Source organism: Squalius cephalus, assembly GCF_949319135.1.
Source record: "Squalius cephalus genome assembly, chromosome: 8".
Taxonomy (NCBI): Eukaryota; Metazoa; Chordata; class Actinopteri; order Cypriniformes; family Leuciscidae; genus Squalius; species Squalius cephalus.
The window spans coordinates 44,636,215-44,655,126 of record NC_137129.1 but is presented as its reverse complement, the minus strand read 5'-3'; the positions used below and the strand labels follow the sequence as shown (position 1 = coordinate 44,655,126).

The following is an 18,912-nucleotide window of genomic DNA, read 5'->3' as shown; positions in this document are numbered from 1 at the left end:
TTGAGCCTTTCTCTGAAAGCCCGAGTGAATGGTGTAAATCAAATTTGTTATTCTCTTGAGGAGGAGTTATGTCTATTTTGTGTTTGTTTTCTTTTGCTGTGTTATACTGTCTTTTTATAAGCTTGTTAATTTGATGTTTATTTTCTTTGCAGGAGCTGGGGGTTCCTGGAGAGGGGAAGCTAGCTGCTATCTTATGGTGTGTGGTGATTACACCTAGTGCCGTGTGTTTTCTTGCATCCAATCCTCACGTGTGTGTGTGGGCGTGTGTTTTGGGTTACTGGGGCTCTTCTAATTGAGGCAGCTAGCCTGTACCCCCAGGGACCTCCGCTACTGGTCAATTAGTTTAATTTAAATATAGTTTTGTGTTTGTGTGTGATGCAGATTTGTGCATGTTGCTGGATAGCATTCTTCCTGAGTTGTGCTGTGAAGTTTTAATTATTTAGTAACCCATATTAACGGAAATAAATTCGTAACCTTTTTTATATGACCCATGTCTCTTTGCCCATCATTTAAAATAAACGAACCTGTGCGCCCTCAGGGCTGTTATTCCCCAGTATTTTGGGGTGGCGTAGTCGATCATTGTTGCCATTTATAGGTTTCTCCTCTGGAGTTGCCCCCTTCCCGCTTGCCACACTAACAAAACAATCTCATCATGGCTTAATATCTTCATTTTAACCACGATAAAGTTTAACAGTTCATCTTCCACTATCACCTTCCCATTGTCCGTTTTGTAAATTGCAGGTTTTGTACGGGGGCAAGCCGTGCCTCCACCAGCGGCTCTCACCAACGCTGCCGCCATATTTCAGCCCTTACATAACCATTTTGGAAGATAGCACAAGAGAAGATTAACTGACAATTTTCAAATTGTGCTTTCTTGCATTATGGTTTAAAATCACTTGCCCTGTTCATTGCTGAGAAGTCTCGCTCACAATTTAATATTGTTAAGGCCATTTCGTGATTTCAGTCTATATATTGTTTAGTTTATGTTGTTTAAAAGGATATCATATAGACCAGTGGTTCTCAAACTTTTTAGAGTGGCATGCCTAAGGCTTTTAACATCCTTTTGCGTACATCTCTGCAGTCACACCTTTTTCAGAAAGGGACAATATTTTTTAGGGCTGGGAGAAAAAAATCGATTCACCTAACGATTTCACCTTTAAACGATTTTAAAATCTTTTTTTTTTTTTTAAATTACAGAATCAATATTAATTCAAATTAAATTGCTTTATATTTGCCCTTGCTTGTAGATGAGGTTGACTGAAGTTAGCCACTTTCGTTTCAACAGAGGATGAAATGTGTCGTTATCTTTGAGTGTTGAGTGACGTAATATAAGTGGACGCGTGAAAGCGTATTGAGACTGAATGCATTGAAAAGCCCTCGCGAGACGCGCAGCGCTACTCATATGCTGAGAGAGAGATAAGACAGTAGAGCTGCACGATTCATCTTTAAAAGACTGTGATCTCGATTCAAACACTCACGCGATCTTCTTCTATTTCGTCTGTCTATTAAACCTTTGACAAAATCATATCGCAACATTCAGATCTGTGTTGCCGCTGACCCAGAGAGAGTCGTCATGAAACAGCAGTCTTTTCCTCATAGTAGCCTATCATTATTTCTGTGATACAATAGTTCAAATAGAAGTACTGGGATAAAAGTTTAAAGTTCAAATATAGATACTGATGTCTATGATAGCGATCAAAATAGAGTAAATCAGCTTTTGATTTGGCGCTTAAAACGACGCATTTATCGATTACATTGTTTCGCCACAAGGTGGCGACAAGTGACTGTTAAAAAATCTATTTGTTATTGAATCATTTATTAAAGAGAATGTAGTACTGTATGTTTCTAAAATATTAATTGTTTTTGTAAATATGTCTCATCTTATACATCATGTACAGTCTGTATAGGTGTATGATTTAACTTTCCCCCATGGTCTAGTGTTAAAAAAAAAAATTAAAAAAAAATGTAGAATCGCAATTCTTAAAAATATCGCAATACATATCGTATCGCCACCCAAGTATCGTGATAATATCGACTCGGGAGATAGGTGTATCGTCCCAGTGCACTTTCTACTTTTACAGACACCTTTAGAAAATAAATAATGCTTTAATTAAATAAAAATTTCAATAGAGAAATATGCAATGGTGGTAACAACAAATCGCGCTTTACTGCCGTTCTCGACCATGTACCTTTGTAAAACTGGGTATTTAGCACTTACTAGCATGAAGAATAAATATAGACACAGACTGTGCATAGAGATCGATTTAAGATTCAAACTCTCTTCGATCAAAAACCCTGTGTGAGTTCCTGTTTAATGTTAATCACATTATACGAATATCCACACGAATGCAAATGTGACATTGATTTTATACAACAGTTCAACAAACGAAAGGTGTTAATATTAAGTGGTGTTCATTTTAAACAGTTTTGTCAGTATTTTTTTTCAACAAAATAACAGCTTCAACGAAAGCCACAGCAGAACAGCAGCATTCATTCATAAATACAGCTATTTGCTTCGTTACTGAATGAATTAATGATTCGATGACTCACTCATAAAGACAGCGACTTACTGCCACCTACTGGCGGTTTTAATTTAATATTTAAAAGCATCACTTCGTTTTAACCACTATTTCTCTATTTATTTTTATTTAAAGCATTATTTAATTTATAAAGGTATTTGTAAAAGTAAAAAATGCACTGGAAAAATTGATTCAAGGGGGCAAATATAGTCTCTTACTGAAAAAGGTGTGACTGTAGAGAAGGGGATAGCCTACGTAGAAGGATGTTAAAATCAATACACATACCAAGGGCAGAAAGTAATATACAGAGGTCACTTGCAAAGTTAGTTTAAAGATACAAACAAAGATCTATAGTGACATGACAATTGAACATTCGCAAAGACCCGCCCCCTTTAGTTACTGTTGCTATGTCCAACAAGCCACGCCTCTCTCACACACATCATGATCTCACGCAGAGCAGAGAAAACACATGGCGGAGCAGAGAGTCCACTGACAACACGCTGACAGACAGGACAGACCAGGCTACTTTTGATATGAAACACAAAGTCTCACCCTTCAAATTTGGTCATTTTTTTAAAGAAATTTAAACGATAAATACCGTTTTGAGGCTCTTTAATGTGTCTAACAGATCGCTCTAGCCTCAGTTAAAGCTGCTCGTGAACCGATCATCTCTTCCTTCTAGTTAAAGCTGCTCTAAGCGATGTTGGGTGACGTCACTTCTAGTTGATGTTCGAAGTATTGTCAAACAAAACGGAGGCTAGCTCGACCCTCCCTCCTCCTCATCCCGTCCCCCTCCCCCTCCTCCTCATCCCGTCCCCCTCCCCCTCCTCCTCATCCCGTCCCCCTCCCCCTCCTCCTCATCCCGTCCCCGTCCCCCTCCCCCCCCCCCTCCTCCCCCCCCTCCCCCCCCTCCTCCCCCCCTCCCCCCCTCCCCCCCTCCTCCTGAGTTCATGTAGAAATAACCATTAATTCAGGGATTAGTACATGATTATTCATGTACTGTTATTGTAAAGGGTTACCTAAGATATATATGAATTTCTCATTTTACAGTATTGCTTTGGTACGAAAGCATATGCTAAACTCATAAATATGATCATGTTTTATCAGTGTAATGATTGTTGTCAGTGTGACTTACTGAACTGATCTGGACTCTTTAACCACAGGCATCAGCTTCTGAAGAACTTTATCTGCTGTATTTTGGGCTCCAATAAACTGTTTTAGATTAAAAACCTCCATCTTCTGCTCTGATGTCAGCAACACATAAACCAGAGCTGACCACTGTGAAGAGGAGAGTTTGGTTCTTTTTATTCCTCCAGATTTCAGATAATGTTGGATCTCCTGCATCAGAGAATCATCACCCAGTTCATTCAGACAGTGGAACAGATTGATGGATCTCTCTGGAGAGCGATTCTTCCTGATCTTCTGTTTGATGTACTGAACTGTTTCCTCTTTGTTGTAGGAGCAGCTTCCAGTCTGTGTCAGTAGTTCTCGTAAGAGAGTCTGATTGGACTCCAATGAGAGACCCAGAAGGAAACGCAGGAAAAGGTCCAGATGTCCATTCTTACTCTGTAAAGCCTCATCCACAGCTCTCTGATGCAGCTCAGATAATGAAGGATATTTCATCTGGTTTAAGATTTTAGTAAAGAAATTTTGTTTGGTTTTGTCAAACACATTTCTGTTCTCGTTTGTAAAGTGAATGTGTGCATATAGAGCTGCTAGATGTTCATGGATGCTCAGATGAACAAAGCAGAAGACTTTCCCCTGATACAAGCCCAACTCCTCTCTGAAGATCTGAGTGCACAATCCTGAGTACACTGATGCTTCTGTCACATCAATGCCACACTCGCTCAGGTCTTCCTCATAGAAGATCAGGTGGCCTTTCACAAGCTGCTGGAAAGCCAGTTTCCCCAGTTTGAGAATCATGTCTTCATCTTTCACTCTCTTCTCATAGTCCTTCTCATGTTTGATGTTGGTCTGAATGATCATGAAGTGTGTGTACATCTGAGTGAGAGTCTTGGGAATCTCTCCTCTCTCTGCTTCACTCAACATCTCCTCTAGAACAGTGGCTGAGATCCAGCAGAACACTGGGATGTGGCACATGATGTGGAGGCTCCTCGAGGACTTCAGGTGTGTGATGATTGTATTGGCCAGACTCTGATCACTGATTCTCTTCCTGAAGTATTCCTCCTTCTGTGGCTCATTGAAGCCTCGTACCTCTGTCACTCGATGGACACACTCAGAGGGGACGAGATCCGCTGCTGCTGGTCTGGAGGTGATCCAGATGAGAGCAGAGGGAAGCAGATTCCCCTCAATGAGGTTCATCAGCAGCTCGTCCACTGAGGCTGATTCAGATATATCACACAGTTTCACTTCGCTCTTAAAGTTCAGAGACAGACGACACTCATCCAGACCATCAAAGATGAACAACACTTTATATTCATCACTGGATATTTCCATTTCTTTAGTTTCTGGGAAAAAGACATGAATAAGATCTGGAAGACTGAGTGTTTTGTCCTTCATTAAGTTGATCTCTCTGAAAGGAAGTGGAAATATGAGCTGGACGTCCTGATTCTCTTTCCCTTCAGCCCAGTCCACAATGAACTTCTGCACAGAGACTGTTTTTCCAATGCCAGCGACTCCCTTTGTCAGCACAGTTCTGATGGGTTTGTCTTGTCCAGGTAAAGGTCTAAAGATGTCATTGCATTTGATCAGTGTGTCCTCTGTTGCTGCTCTCCTGGATTGTGTCTCAATCTGTCTCACCTCATGCTCATTATTGATCTCTCCACTTTCACTCTCTGTGATGTAGAGCTCTGTGTAGATCTCATTCAGGAGTGTTGGGTTTCCCTGCTTTGCTGTTCCTTCATACAGACACTGAAACTTCTTCAGCAGATTTGATTTGAATCTGCTTTGGACCAGTGAAAGATTGACAGATTAAAACATAAAGAGAAAAGTTTTAGTAAAATAACAACACTCTCTAATTAAATAATTAGACAATATCACACAAACAACGGTGCTGTTGGTCTATATAACAGTAAAACTGTAATTTGGCCGTTTGCACAAGTCTCTAGGAATTGGATATTGATATAAATTTCATTATTTGATTCTGTTCTCAATTCAAATAAATCTGGAAATGTCTGAGATACATGTACATTTTGTAAGGAAAAAAACTCTCATCTAATGCAGTAAACTATACAGTGGACCTGCTTCACTTGATCATTACTATAATATTAAAGGTAAAAATGAGCAACAATGTCCAAATTATTGAATTCAATAAATCAACATTCAATTTAATCTGAAAATCTGAAGGCCGGTTTAATGAACTTCTATAACCTGCAGCTCCTGAACTTCCTGAAAGAGTTGAGAGGCTCTGAAAGTCTTTGAAATACTGATGGCAACAATAATCAACTCTTTTTAATAGAAAAAGAAATGTGACCTGACTCATAATTTTCACACTTTGTTGAACACATTTCACACATTTTAACACATTTTAGTTTGAGTTTCTAATTTTTCTAATTATTTGCAATTAGTTAACATATTTTAATTAACAATATAACTGACACAGATTTAGATATACATTAAATAATGACTACATCCCTAACAGGTTAAGATCATAACTCTCTAGTGTTCTTTCTAGCTTACTAATGAACTACTGTACGACCATTGTATAACTTTTCTGAGTTAAATGTAATGTTACTTGATTCACAAGCTGTTTTATCTCTCCATGGTTGAAACACATGTCAGTAAGTTGTACCGTATACCTCAACATATATTCTTGTGTTCATGGTTCATTCATGTTTATTTCATGCTATAACTAGCAATAAAGATATGATTGGTTCTTGCTGCCGTTTAAAGGAAGGGTTGATAAAGCGTCTGATAAATAATCTGTCATGCCACATTAAAGAGTGACAAACCGTACGTCTGCATCTGTTCTTGTTAGTCCTGATTAGTTAACCTTCATCCACCTGTGTCTAGTTACAGTAGTTCCCTCGTTTACCCTGTGTATATATTCTCCTGTTCAGTTCTGTCCTCGATTATTGTTCATGTCTATGTTAAAACACGCTGTTGTGTCCTGTTCACCTGCTTGTGTACATTATCTTTGTTTACTATCTATTTATTTATTAATAATGGATAGTCTGGGTACAGTGAGTTACTCTCAGGATGAGTCTGTCTAGACAGAAATGTTGTACCTCATTTGAGTTGATGTTTGTCTCCTCTTAAATGTCATGTTGTCCATAGACCGGTCACTCCTCATGGACACACAGCTGGACTCTGGAGCCTGTGATCTCTGCTGGGGGAATCCACTTCAGTAGAATACAGACAAGAATATATACAGTTCATTTTACATGGATAGATCTCTATCTGAGGTTTATCTACATTTATTCATTTATCTGTCTATTCAGGTCTTGCAGTCTCTACTAATGAGCTGATGAGCTGAAACAGGTGTTTTATATGAGGGAGACATAAGAAAATGTGTAGTGGTTGTGTTAGGAGCTCCAGAGAAGATCTGGGAAGAACTGATCTAGTCTCTTCTAGATAAAAAATGTTGTACCTCAGACCAGTTGATGTGTGTTTTCCTTTAAATGCTATTGGATTCCTCATAGACGCGTCACTCCTCATGGACACACAGCTGGACTCCGGTGGGTTTGATTTCTGTCTGCAACTTTGGCTTCAATAGAAAACAGACAAGAGTTCATTTTGGCAATGTTTTTTTTTTTTTATATATATATATCCAGATGCAGAAAAGCTTCAGAAAATGTTGAAGAGTGATTACAGTGTACAAGGATCATTTCACCTGTTTATTGACATAGATGTGTGCTCTTTTAATAGGAAAGTGTATAAAGACCCTGTGTGAGACGAGACCCTCAGGGTACCAACTAAATCTAGAGGTGGAAAGTAACTAATTACACATACAGTTACTTAACCAAGCTCAGCGCTTTTCAAAGTTCTCAGTCTGTCCGTCAAACATCAGGACTGAAGCTCTGGATCAGCTGTGAGAGGAGACCTGATCCTGTGCTCGACTCCTGCTATTGCAGCGCTTTATAATAGTGTGAGTTTTGATAATAAGTGGATATTTGCCAAATTATGACATACATGCATTATTTGTGTGTGTCTGTGGTCTCTCTGTCTGTCTAAACATAAATGTTGTACCTCAGATCAGTTGATGTGTTTTTTCCCTTAAAGTTCATTGGCTGATCCATAGACGCGTCACTCTTCATGGACACACAGCTGGGCTCCGGTGAGATTGATCTTTCACCCTTAAACTGACTTTAATAGAACAGAGATAACAGAATAGAGACAAGAATCAACTTTGCTGATTTAACATGAAAATAAATCCCACATGAGAAGGTTGTCTATTAAGACAGTGTGTTGAAGAGTGATGAGACTGTCCAAGGATAATGTCATATATCATCTAGCTGTCTACTGTATCTGTGTGTCTTTGGACAGTGTTTAAAGACCCTGAGTGGCTCCAACTACTGTATATCCCGGACCAGAATATGATAGAGACAACAGATCACTATACCAACCCTGGCAAACACACACAACACCCTGTTATGTGCAGAAAATGAGTCTTCTATAACATTAAGATCATATGAAGATTGAAGTACCTGAATCCTGGAGAAGAATCTCCATGTCTGAATGTGTGTGTGTCATCCATGATTCATTCAGTCTTCATGAAGCTGCTCGAGTAAGAGATCAGAAACACTCATTCACACACACTCAAACACAATACATTACATTTGACATTTTCTTCAGTGTGTTTATGGAGACAAAACTAATCAGATTTCTGATTTCTAATCAATAATTATCAACATTTAATGTGATTTTCAATCATGTTAATGAATGTTCAGAACTGGTATCATCTGAATCAGCAGATTCTCTTCTTCAGTCAGATCTGTAGCGTTTGCACCAGTAATTCATCTGTGTGTGTTTAAAACAGAAATATCTGTTCAATATTTGTTCAAGATCTTTTCCAACTATTTTAAAATAAAATGTTTCCTATTGATTTAGTTTCATTAAATTATCAATAAAAATTACATCATATATAAAGGGAGATTGTGACAACAGCACTCTTTATAATTGACATTCATTTATACAGAAAGTACAGTTTAAGAAACAGAAAACAACAACAACAGCACAAAAGTTAAAACAAACACTACAGATGTTAAAGAGAAAAGTGTTACAACACTGTGGTTTCAAGAAAGTTTGGCTTTTAGTAATGAAACAAAAAAATAGACCTACATAAAATGTATTTTAACATATAGGGTCTAGGCTATATGTCTATGTCCAATTATTGATAAGTAAAAAGGATAGTATAAAAATGAAATGCATATTAAGAATTTCATGTGTAATGTACTTTAATATTTCATGGTTACTTACGTTAGTGATGAAGTAAGTTAATTTCCATGCGCCACACAGGAACACTTGCTCTGAATATAAAGATATTAAACACCTCGAGGCTCGAGTTTTCCATCAACAACGCGTTAAATCAAACTTAATACAAACATCACTTGATACTTGGATGATCCGTTGTTCTTATTTAAAGATTCTTAAACCCGGGTGTAAAATGGCGCTTGTAAATAAGGCTACGTTTATATGTGGATGGCTATTTTTATAAATGGACATTTCACCCCTCTTCGTTTTCAAAAATAACATTGTGCACACGAACCTGTGTATATGCTGTCAAGACAGAGCATGTCAAACCTGTAGATGGCAGTGTAACGAGAAGCTCAAGCCCACCTTAGCCAATCAGAATCCCGAAAATAGTCACATTCTGTGACGTCGCTGCCTAAATCTCCGTTTTTCTCAGTTTTACATGCAATAAATATATTATTACAAATAAGGTCAAGGAAAATTCATTTAAGATATTGCATAAATTTTACCCTGCTAAACATTTTCTATCTAAATTTAACAAAGACATAGATGTAAATTGTTCATTTTGGTTTTTGCACCCAGAAACTGTACCTCATATTTTTTGGCACTGTCAATACACCAAAAGGTTGTGGTGGGAAGTTTCTAAATTTATAAATAACAAATTAGGATGTAATTTTCTTTTGGTTAAGTTTAATTTTCATCGGTTTAAATGTACTAATCAGAAACCTTTTTTTCTGTGCTATTGAAAGAATTAGACAACTATGGTTTCCATTAAGGACAGTACAAACAAAAAAGCTGTTAAAACCATGTATTTGTTGAATACCTTTCAGATTTTGTGAAATGTCAAAGCCTTTCATTGTTTGTTTGGTCTATTTAGTTTTGTTTTCATTCATTTTTTGTATTGTGTATTTGTGTATTTTTAACCCTGGCATTTTTATTTATGTAATTTTTTGTATTTTTTTATTTTTGTTTTTGTTCATGTTCTGTAAAAGTTGTTAATGCAATAAAAAAATAAAAATAAAAAGCCGCTCTTAAAAAATAAATAAATAAATAAATAAATAAATAAATAAATGTTTTACATGCAAACGTGCAAACGAAGATTTTCAAAATCTCCACTCTGGCCGGAGTTTTTAGAAAGAATCGGTTTCATTGGCGAATCCTCCGTTTGCGTGTAAACGAAGGGCGCAAACGAAGGGAAATGTCTCCGTTTTTCAAAATAACCATGTACGTGTAAATGGGGCCTAAAACACACTTGAATGTACTTTCACTTTCACTAAGTCCTGCCCCTGTTGTCTCAAAATGTATTGTGCCCCTCTCTGATAAATGTAAATAATAATAATAATTATAAATATTATAATAAATAGCAATACACTTATACACAATTGCCACTAATACAAAAAAAAAAAATTATTCATATTAACTAACATGAACTAATGAGCAAAACATTTGCTACTGTATTTGTTAATCTTAGTTAATAATAATACAACTGTTAATTGTTTGTTCATGTAATGTCACAGTCAGTGCATTAACTAATGTTAACAAATACAACTTTTGATGTTAATAATGTTTTAGTAAATGCTGAAATTAATAGGCTATTAACTAAGATTAATAAATGCTGTAGAAGTGCTGTTTATTATTAGTTCGTTAACAAATTTAACTAATGAAACCTTATTGTAAAGTGCTACAGATTTCATGATAGCTAACACTTTCATGAATACATACAATTTACAACATCAACAAAACTTAACATGAATTCCTCATAATTACCTTTTTGATTCTCACTCTTTTGTTTGGTAAAGTAATATTTAGTAATATTATCATCATTTCCCTATATTTGTTTGATGTGTTATGCATTCTAATTGTATCAACGTCTCTTCATTGGTAATGAAGAGAGGCTCTCTGACCGACTGCTGCTCTCCATCGAGCGAGCTCCAATTAATTGTGAGGAAGTCATTAAAATATTTAAAAACACAACAGACAGACGGGTACTGCTTTAAACACAGGTGATTTATTAAATAAATATGCAACAGACGTAGCCGTATGCGACAGACTTCATCTCTCTCCTAGCCTCTTTCGATCTCAAACGGCTCATCACCACAGGTACTCACACATCAGGAAACCAACTGGACCTGGTTTACACACACAACTCACACTCACTTTCTCCCTCCCATCTCTCCTCTGCCGTGTCATCTTCTCTTCCCCCACCCTCACAATTCTCATCTCTGGATGTGAATACTGCAACGGATACCTTATGCTCCACTCTAACCTCTTCTCTAGACAATATCTGCCCTCTCTCCTCCAGGCCAGCACGCGCTACTCCCTCTAACCCCTGGTTATCTGAGGTTCTTCATGAACACCGGACCGAACTCAGGGCAGCGGAGATGAAATGGCGCAAATCAAAAGACACATCTGACCTGAGTATGTATAAATCTCTCCTCTCTTCCTTTTCTGTGGATGTTAATGCTTCAAAATCTTCATACTTCAAGATCAACAGCTCATCTAACACGCGATCACTGTTTTAGACATTCATCTCTCTCCTCTGTCCACCTCCACCTCCTCTTTAACTGCTGACGATTTTGCTAACTTCTTCACCAACAAAACACCAGCTATCAGCAGTCAGTTCTCAGCTCCACACACACAGGAGCCCAGACCGACCCCTTCCACAGCCAATAACCCTCTCTCCTCCTTTTCTCCGCTAACCGAGGAAGAAGTATCTACACTTCTCCTCTCCAGTCATCCTACCACCTGCCCTCTAGACCCCATCCCCTCTCACCTTCTACAAGCCATCTCTCCCACACTTCTCCCAGCACTCACACACATCATCAACTCATCCCTCCATACTGGCACTTTCCCTACAGCATTCCAGCAGGCTCGGGTAACTCCACTGCTTAAAAAACCAACACTAGATCACCTGCCTCAATGACTTCAGACCAGATGCCCTAACATCTGTGGTAATGAAAGCATTTGAACGGATTATTCTGGCATACCTGAAATCCTGCACTTCCTTGAAGATGGACTCATATCAATTCGCCTACCAAGCCAACCGGTCCGTTGAGGATGCAATCAGCATAGCACTCCACCATACCTTGCAACATCTAGAGTCACCAAACACCTATACACGCATCCTGTTCATAGACTTTAGTTCCGCTTTTAACACTATTAACCTATTTAAACTCTTTACCACACTCTTGGACATGAACATTGGCCCAGCCATATGCCACTGGATAAGGAGCTTCATGTGGAATAGATCACAGAGGGTGAAAGTTAATAACATAACCTCAGACCCTCTCACCCTCAGTACAGGAGCTCCACAGGGCTGTGTTCTCTCCCCTTGGCTCTTTTCCCTTTATACATCATACTTTAGATCCATGGACACTTCAGTGAAAATAATAAAGTATGCGGACGACACAACCATTGTAGGCCTCATCTCAGACAATGATGACACACAGTACCGCATGGTGGTGGACCAAGCTGTAAATTGGTGTTCGAACAATGACCTCCAGCTAGGGCTGGGCGATTTAAATCGCGATATTGTTATGCGCATCTCGTCAGTAAAGCCGGTACCTTGATTTAGTAGTAAATCGCCATCACCTGCTTTCAGATGAAGCGGCATTTAGGGCTGAGGAGATAATTAAGTGATTAATTTAGTGATGATTGAGCATTATTGAAGACACCTGATGTTAAGAAGCAGAATCACTGAAGAAGAAAATCACAAATTGTAAGTTACCATTAAGGTGATGGGTGTTTGCTTTAGTTGGGCTCTAGACCATTATATGTTTACTTTAATATTTACTGTTGTTTGTCTGCTGTTATTGATTTATAACAGTTAAATGAACAAAGTAAAATGTTATCTTATAGAGTTGGTTATGTTTTGACATAATCATGCTGTGATCTGACAAAGGAAACTTATTGAGATAGTTTGGTTTAACTTGTTAGCAGCAGTTTAGTGATTCTTCAGCCTATGATTATCAGTACTTTACTTATAATTCAAAATATTTAATAAACATTGCTCTGATCAAAAGGCATTCAGATAAATTCATTTAAAACACAGACATCAATAATCAGCCTGTGAATCTCAACAATGGTGACAAAAATAAAGCATGTTGCAGTGGCTGCCACCAATCACAACTCATTAATGGCTCCCATCATGCATTGCGGTATGAATAAATTATGATCTGAATTGTCTATGTAATTTACTTTTCCTAATTGAATATTCTGCTCCTCCTTGAGATGCATAGACTGAATCTTGACATCTGTGTGTGCCTAAAAGAATGATTTTTTTTTTTTAAACAACTTTTAAGAAATCCTTTATATTATTTTTATATATAATTCTGGGCATTTATGCAGATTCACTAACCAACAACATAAATCAAAGTCAGAAAGAAGGATTTTAATGAGCAGTGATCAAGTTCAAATGATGATTGTCATAACATAACCAACACCATCAGATCACTTTTTTCTTTGTTCAACTGGTGATTATAATTCAGAAACAACAGACAAACAAAATCTAAAGTTAATAATATATGGGTCAAGAGTCCAACTAAAGCAACCATTGATCGTCATAATGGTAACTTACAATTTGAGATTTTCTCCTTCAGTGATTCTGCTTGTTAACATCAGGTGTCTTCAATAATGTTCAATCATCACTAAATTAATCACTTAATTATCTCATTAACTTCAACACTCTTGAGTGTGGACTCATACACTCCCAGGAGTGTTAATTTAACACTGGATTTTTTGCTGTGTACAAAGAGCCGTAGTTAACTGACAAGCTGAGCCATATCGCATTAATTATTGCTGGCGATACGTCCGCGATATTGATGCGATATGGCTCAGCTTGTCAGTTAACTACGGTTCTTTGTAGTAAATGCCGCTTCATCTGAAAGCAGGTGAAGGCGATTTACTACTAATCAAGGAACCGGCTTTACTGACGAGATGCGCATGACAATATCGCGATTTAAATCGCCCAGCCCTACCTCCAGCTCAACACAGCCAAAACCCAGGAACTCATTGTTGACTTTAGACGTAGGCCATTTCCTAAAACACCAATACAAATAAATGGCAATTCAATCACCATCACTGACTCCTTTAAATTCTTAGGAACACACATTAGCAATAACCTGAAGTGGACAACTAACACTAATCAAATCATTGCAAAGGCTCAACAAAGACTTTACTTCCTCAGGCAGCTTAAAAAATACCGGATCAGACATCAGCTCCTTGTTCTGTTCTACTCCGCTATCATCGAGTCCATCATTACATCATCAATAACAGTGTGGTATGGTAGCACAGACAGCCAAACAAAGAAAAAACTACAGCAGACTGTCAACAAAGCATCCAAGATCATAGGGAAACCACTGCCTTCAGTCGATTCCCTCTATACACATCGGATTGTAAAGTGGGCAAAGAAAATCATCTCCGACCCCTCACATCCAGCGAACCACCTCTTTCAGCTCCTTCCCTCAGGGAGGCACTACAGGTCACTCTCTACCAAGACCAAACGCTTCACAAACAGCTTTTTCCCCATAGCCATCAGAACTCTGAACTCCTCTCTTTAGTTTAGTTTGTCCTCTCATACACTAAGCATGGTCATGAACCCACTGTATCTTGTATTGTTACATGTTGTGAAGTGTATTGTCTATTTGCTGTTTGTAATGTATGATGATGTAGAGCTTAAACATACTGTACCGAAAACAAATTCCACCGGCATTGTCGTGTGGCTCCCTGCTAACCCGTCTCTACAGCACGACTTCACTATCCAGCTAGATTCAGCATCAATCACCCCATCAAGGTCGGTCAGAAATCTTGGAGTAACACCTTCACAGACCTTCACAGATCACATTTCAAAGACAGCTCGATCATGCAGGTTTGCACTGCACAACATCAGGAAGATCAGGCCTTCATTCATCATCAATCACCCCATCAAGGTACCACGAAGTAACTACCTCTCGCTGCTCGCATCAAGTTCAAGGCACTGACGCTTGCTTACAGATCTATCACAGGCTCAGCTCCCTCCTACTTTCACTCACTCCTACGAGCCTACATCCCTACCAGACGCCTACGATCGGTCAACGAGCGACGTCTCGTGGTTCCATCACAGAGAGCCACAAAATCACTTTCCAGAACATTCTCATTCACAGTTCCTGCTGGTGGAACGCTCTCCCCGCCCTCATCCGGAACACAGAATCCCTGACAACATTCAGAAGACAGCTGAAAACCCTTCTCTTCCGTGAGCACTTAACCTCATAAAAATAATAAAAAAACCTTTTCCTTTTCCCTTAAATCCTCGCTTATCGGGCTTATACTACTCTAATCAATACCTGAACTTCGTATTTTGAGCACTTCTTGCGTTCTTTTTGCCTCTTCACGATGACTCGCTTAATGTAGTCCTAATTTGTAAGTCGCTTTGGACAAAAGCGTCTGCTAAATGACTAAATGTAAATGTAAATAAATAAATGTAAAAACAAACATCCGCCCCTGAGGAGGTCTGTGCACACCACTGGTGTGTTCGATCAACTTTACTAAACCGACGTTTGGCATTTGTATAACTCTATAAAGAAAAAAAGCGCTGTATGTCAGTAGATATATAGTCGAAACGCATTTGTTTATACTTTTTGTTATTTCACTATAACAGAAAAAGCGGTAGAGTGGCGCGCATGCGCTGTGCGCGAGAGAACTCACTGGTAACCACAGCAACCGTTCAGAGCAATATTAAAAACATCACATTCATTTTTTTTCTCACTTTGTATAACACTGATAATTCCCATTGCGCTGTACACTTTGTGTTGAAACCTGTGCAATTACTTGGGAAAAAGCGACATAGAAACTCCTAATGTCAGAAATGTGTTGAACAGAAAACAGTAATCCAGACTCGTAGCAGAGAATGACAGATGTCTATCCTAGAGCACTTTTCATTTATAATGATGGATTTATGTTTCCATATCTATCTATCTATCTATCTATCTATCTATCTATCTATCTATCTATATATATACAGTATATATATTAGAGAGGTATATTTCACTGTATTTATTTAAGAGGTATATTTCACTGTGTTTATTTATTGTTTTGTGTTTTATGCTTCGACTGCATTAAAACAAAGCACGCTGGAAACATGCCTGAATAAGATCACCATGATCAAGAGAATAAAATACATAAAAATCGCATCTTCATAAGGTAACTTAGCCTATAACTAAACATTTGAACAGCTTTATGTGTATTTTTTTTCATAAGTAGCCTAACATAACATGACAAGTACGGTCTCAACTTGTGTAGCTGCTACTCCAGCAATTAAGGACGCAACTTCTGAATTGGGATGCAGCAAACCAGTTTACTTTACCTGGCCACGGTCTTGACAAAGCCGGAGATACATCACCCGGCGGCGCCTGGGATGCAACATCCCCACCATCTCCTCCAGTAAAACATAAAATAAAAAAAATAAAATGATGTAGTCTTGCTCCATTTTTATTTTTAATAGATGCCGCGTAGGATGGCAGCTCTCCTATCTCAGCGTTGCTAGGCGACAGCATAATGGGGAACACCTGGTGGCAATTACAATCCTACGAAGGTTAGACTCGGAGCGTCCTTCGACGGCTGGGAAGGCTGGGTAGGCTGGGTCCTTAGAAGGACGTAGCCTTCACTTTGGGACACAGTCTTTTTGAGTAGCCTAGAAATCCAGACCTAAATCTAAAAGATCAATAGGTCTGGGGTCGAATACTGAAACTCGGCCAGCTCGAGGGGCGGCACCAAGCCTGCATTTGAAAATCTCACTGCACGCAATAGGATAACGCTACGACCTATCACAACAATAAATCCCATACGCTTCGCAACCTGCGGAGCTATCTGGTAGATTAGACTTTTGGCGCATCCGGTCGGCAAAAACAGCAAAAACGCCCTTCTTGCAAAGGAAGGATTTGAGCGGCGTCTTCTGTTCCTTTTTTCGATAAAAAGCCATGTTTAACTCGTTCATTGTAGCGGCCAAAGCCGTTTCAAACAACTGGTGTTCATCCATAGCCATCTTGCAATGTTTACTAATGACTTTGACGTCACAGCGTCGTTGTCATCTTTAGCTCCGCCTCTATCAGATAACCCGATGTGATTGGTGCAGCTCAGATCGAGGGGCATATTTAATGAGCATCATTACTCGACACCAGAGTAACTCGCTGAGCAAATTCAACTTGTGCTCTTGCAAGAACTCTGGATTACCAGGGTAGTGGATGAGTGCTTCAAAGGTTGAAACCTGTGGAGTTGCTGTTTGTCATTTAATTCCAGGTTTCTAAAGTTCATGTCCATTAAAGAGCATGGAGATAAATGTTACTATGGGTTGGGTTAAAGTTACCTCTTTCAAACGGAAGATTGTCTTGTTCTTTTAAGGTGGAAGAGGCTCTTATTTTTGGTGGTGACGATACAGCGCTCAATGGGATTACTCTTTTCTGTGTCGATCAGTACAAAAACCCAAAGCAGTACAGCTCAATTACGTCCACCGTAGGAGGGTAATGGACTCAGATTATTAACAATTATTGCATTAAGTGTTTAAGCTATTTAAGTAAATTGAGGATTTTCTTTAATGACGATTGATTTGATCAGGAAACCTCTTTGTGTGTTTTCTTCAGCTGGGGTGACTGGAGAAAGATTCAATGGTGTCCTGGGTACTTGACAGCTTTCCAGCTGAAAGTTGAACCTTCCCAAGGATCTGGAGATGATACGGCCGCAAACAACATCAAGTGAGTTTTGTTGTGCTAAGTTATAACATCTCTTACTCCGTGTAAACCTTTTACGCCATCTCTTACCCATCCTGGGTTTATTTAGCTATTTAAGGACTCTAGTTTCCCCATATCAGTAGCTTCGTTAATATCTCACTCTCAGTCGTGCTGCTGTTCAAGATTGCAGTGATTAGGCCGCCGGCTGCAGGTGATCATGTGACTGACATTCAATCCAACAACACAATTACATATTTTATCATAATATTGTCACATCTGATTTTTTTTTTTTTCCAGGTTCAAATGCAGTGGAGGTGAAGTGCTGGAAAGTGACGGCGCAAACTGGGGTGAGTGGGGCGCCTGGAGCCCAACCTGTATGGGAACAGGAATCTGCGGCATACAGACCCGGGTAGAACCGTCACAGGGAGACGGAGACGACACCGCTCTCAATGACGTGCGCATGTTCTGCTGCGATTAAGGTGATGTGATCGCAATCAAAAACTCAGACGGACACACTGCAGATCAACTAAATCTGTTTATTCTTTCAGGTTTAAGAGGATGACAACAAGAACAGCAAGAAGATCAAATGTACTGTAATTATTCATCATACTATGATAAACTAACAAACCATGTCATACAACAGTTTTGTAATGTAAATCTGTAAAGTCAGCCGGTCATATCATAAAAAGATAAAGCCTAACCGGATGATCGGGACATTTGCACCCCGCTTTTGAAGTTGAACTTATCTCATTCATTCTTGTAGGTTCGTGATTCTTCTGAAGACTCCTGAACTTCTGCTGAAACGGTGGCCAAATATCAGCAATAAAGACTTTCTAAACTGAACCTTGTAGTTTCACATTGTTTTGCACAACACTTTACATCAGATTGTTCATTACATTAGTGCATGTGGCAGATGTCTAAAGCAGTGGTTCTCAAACCTGTCTTGGAGGACCACTAACACTGCATGTTTTCACTTGGGTTAATGAGCTGATGAGTTGAATCAGGTGTGTTTGATTAGGGAGACAACGAAAACATGCAGTGTTAGTGGTCCTCCAGGACAGGTTTGAGAACCACTGGTCTAAAGTGCCTTATATTGCGTTCAAAAGTAATTGTCTTCTCCATTAATGCATTCCCTGAGAATGACTAGCGTAATCTACAGGAACACTACATTAAAATGTAATATTGTAACGTTACCGTAAACATTTTGCCTTTCTAAAGACATAAATGCTTGTTTGGCTAAAATGGCACAATGCACGTTCAGAAAATGATTTGATGTAAAAAATTCAAACCTCATTTTAATACTTTAATATTTGAGAAGACTG

General features: G+C 38.8%; 2 protein-coding genes and 1 long non-coding RNA gene across 7 annotated transcripts in view; 2 read left to right on the top strand and 1 right to left on the bottom strand.

Moving 5' to 3' along the window:
* LOC307163680 (NLR family CARD domain-containing protein 3-like) overlaps window positions 1-9,178 on the bottom strand; it is a 28,749-nt gene extending 19,571 nt beyond the window's left edge. Inside the window, exons 1-7 of one of the 5 annotated variants that reach the window (XM_079879858.1) lie at window positions 8,898-9,142; window positions 8,372-8,438; window positions 8,126-8,197; window positions 7,668-7,784; window positions 7,069-7,185; window positions 6,707-6,820; window positions 3,655-5,424 (exon numbers count right to left, since the gene is read on the bottom strand). In XM_079879858.1, the coding sequence (XP_079735984.1) occupies window positions 3,655-5,424; window positions 6,707-6,820; window positions 7,069-7,185; window positions 7,668-7,784; window positions 8,126-8,175 (2,168 nt within the window). In that variant the 5' untranslated portion in view covers window positions 8,176-8,197; window positions 8,372-8,438; window positions 8,898-9,142. Of the gene's footprint in view, window positions 1-3,654; window positions 5,425-6,706; window positions 6,821-7,068; window positions 7,186-7,667; window positions 7,785-8,125; window positions 8,439-8,897 lie in introns of all 5 variants that reach the window. The other 4 variants (XM_079879856.1, XM_079879859.1, XM_079879857.1 and 1 more) reach the window with 4 other exon arrangements.
* Window positions 1-18,912, top strand: part of LOC307163783 — a 485,677-nt gene that overhangs the window by 248,230 nt on the left and 218,535 nt on the right. The window lies entirely within an intron of this gene.
* On the top strand, window positions 12,260-18,427 carry LOC307162992 (vitelline membrane outer layer protein 1-like; the record flags this gene model as incomplete). Its single annotated transcript, XM_079878784.1, has 5 exons — window positions 12,260-12,364; window positions 17,265-17,383; window positions 17,504-17,614; window positions 17,888-18,069; window positions 18,354-18,427. The coding sequence occupies 4 exons, from the start codon at window positions 12,260-12,262 to the stop codon at window positions 18,066-18,068; spliced, it is 516 nt and encodes a 171-aa protein (XP_079734910.1). The 3' UTR covers window position 18,069; window positions 18,354-18,427.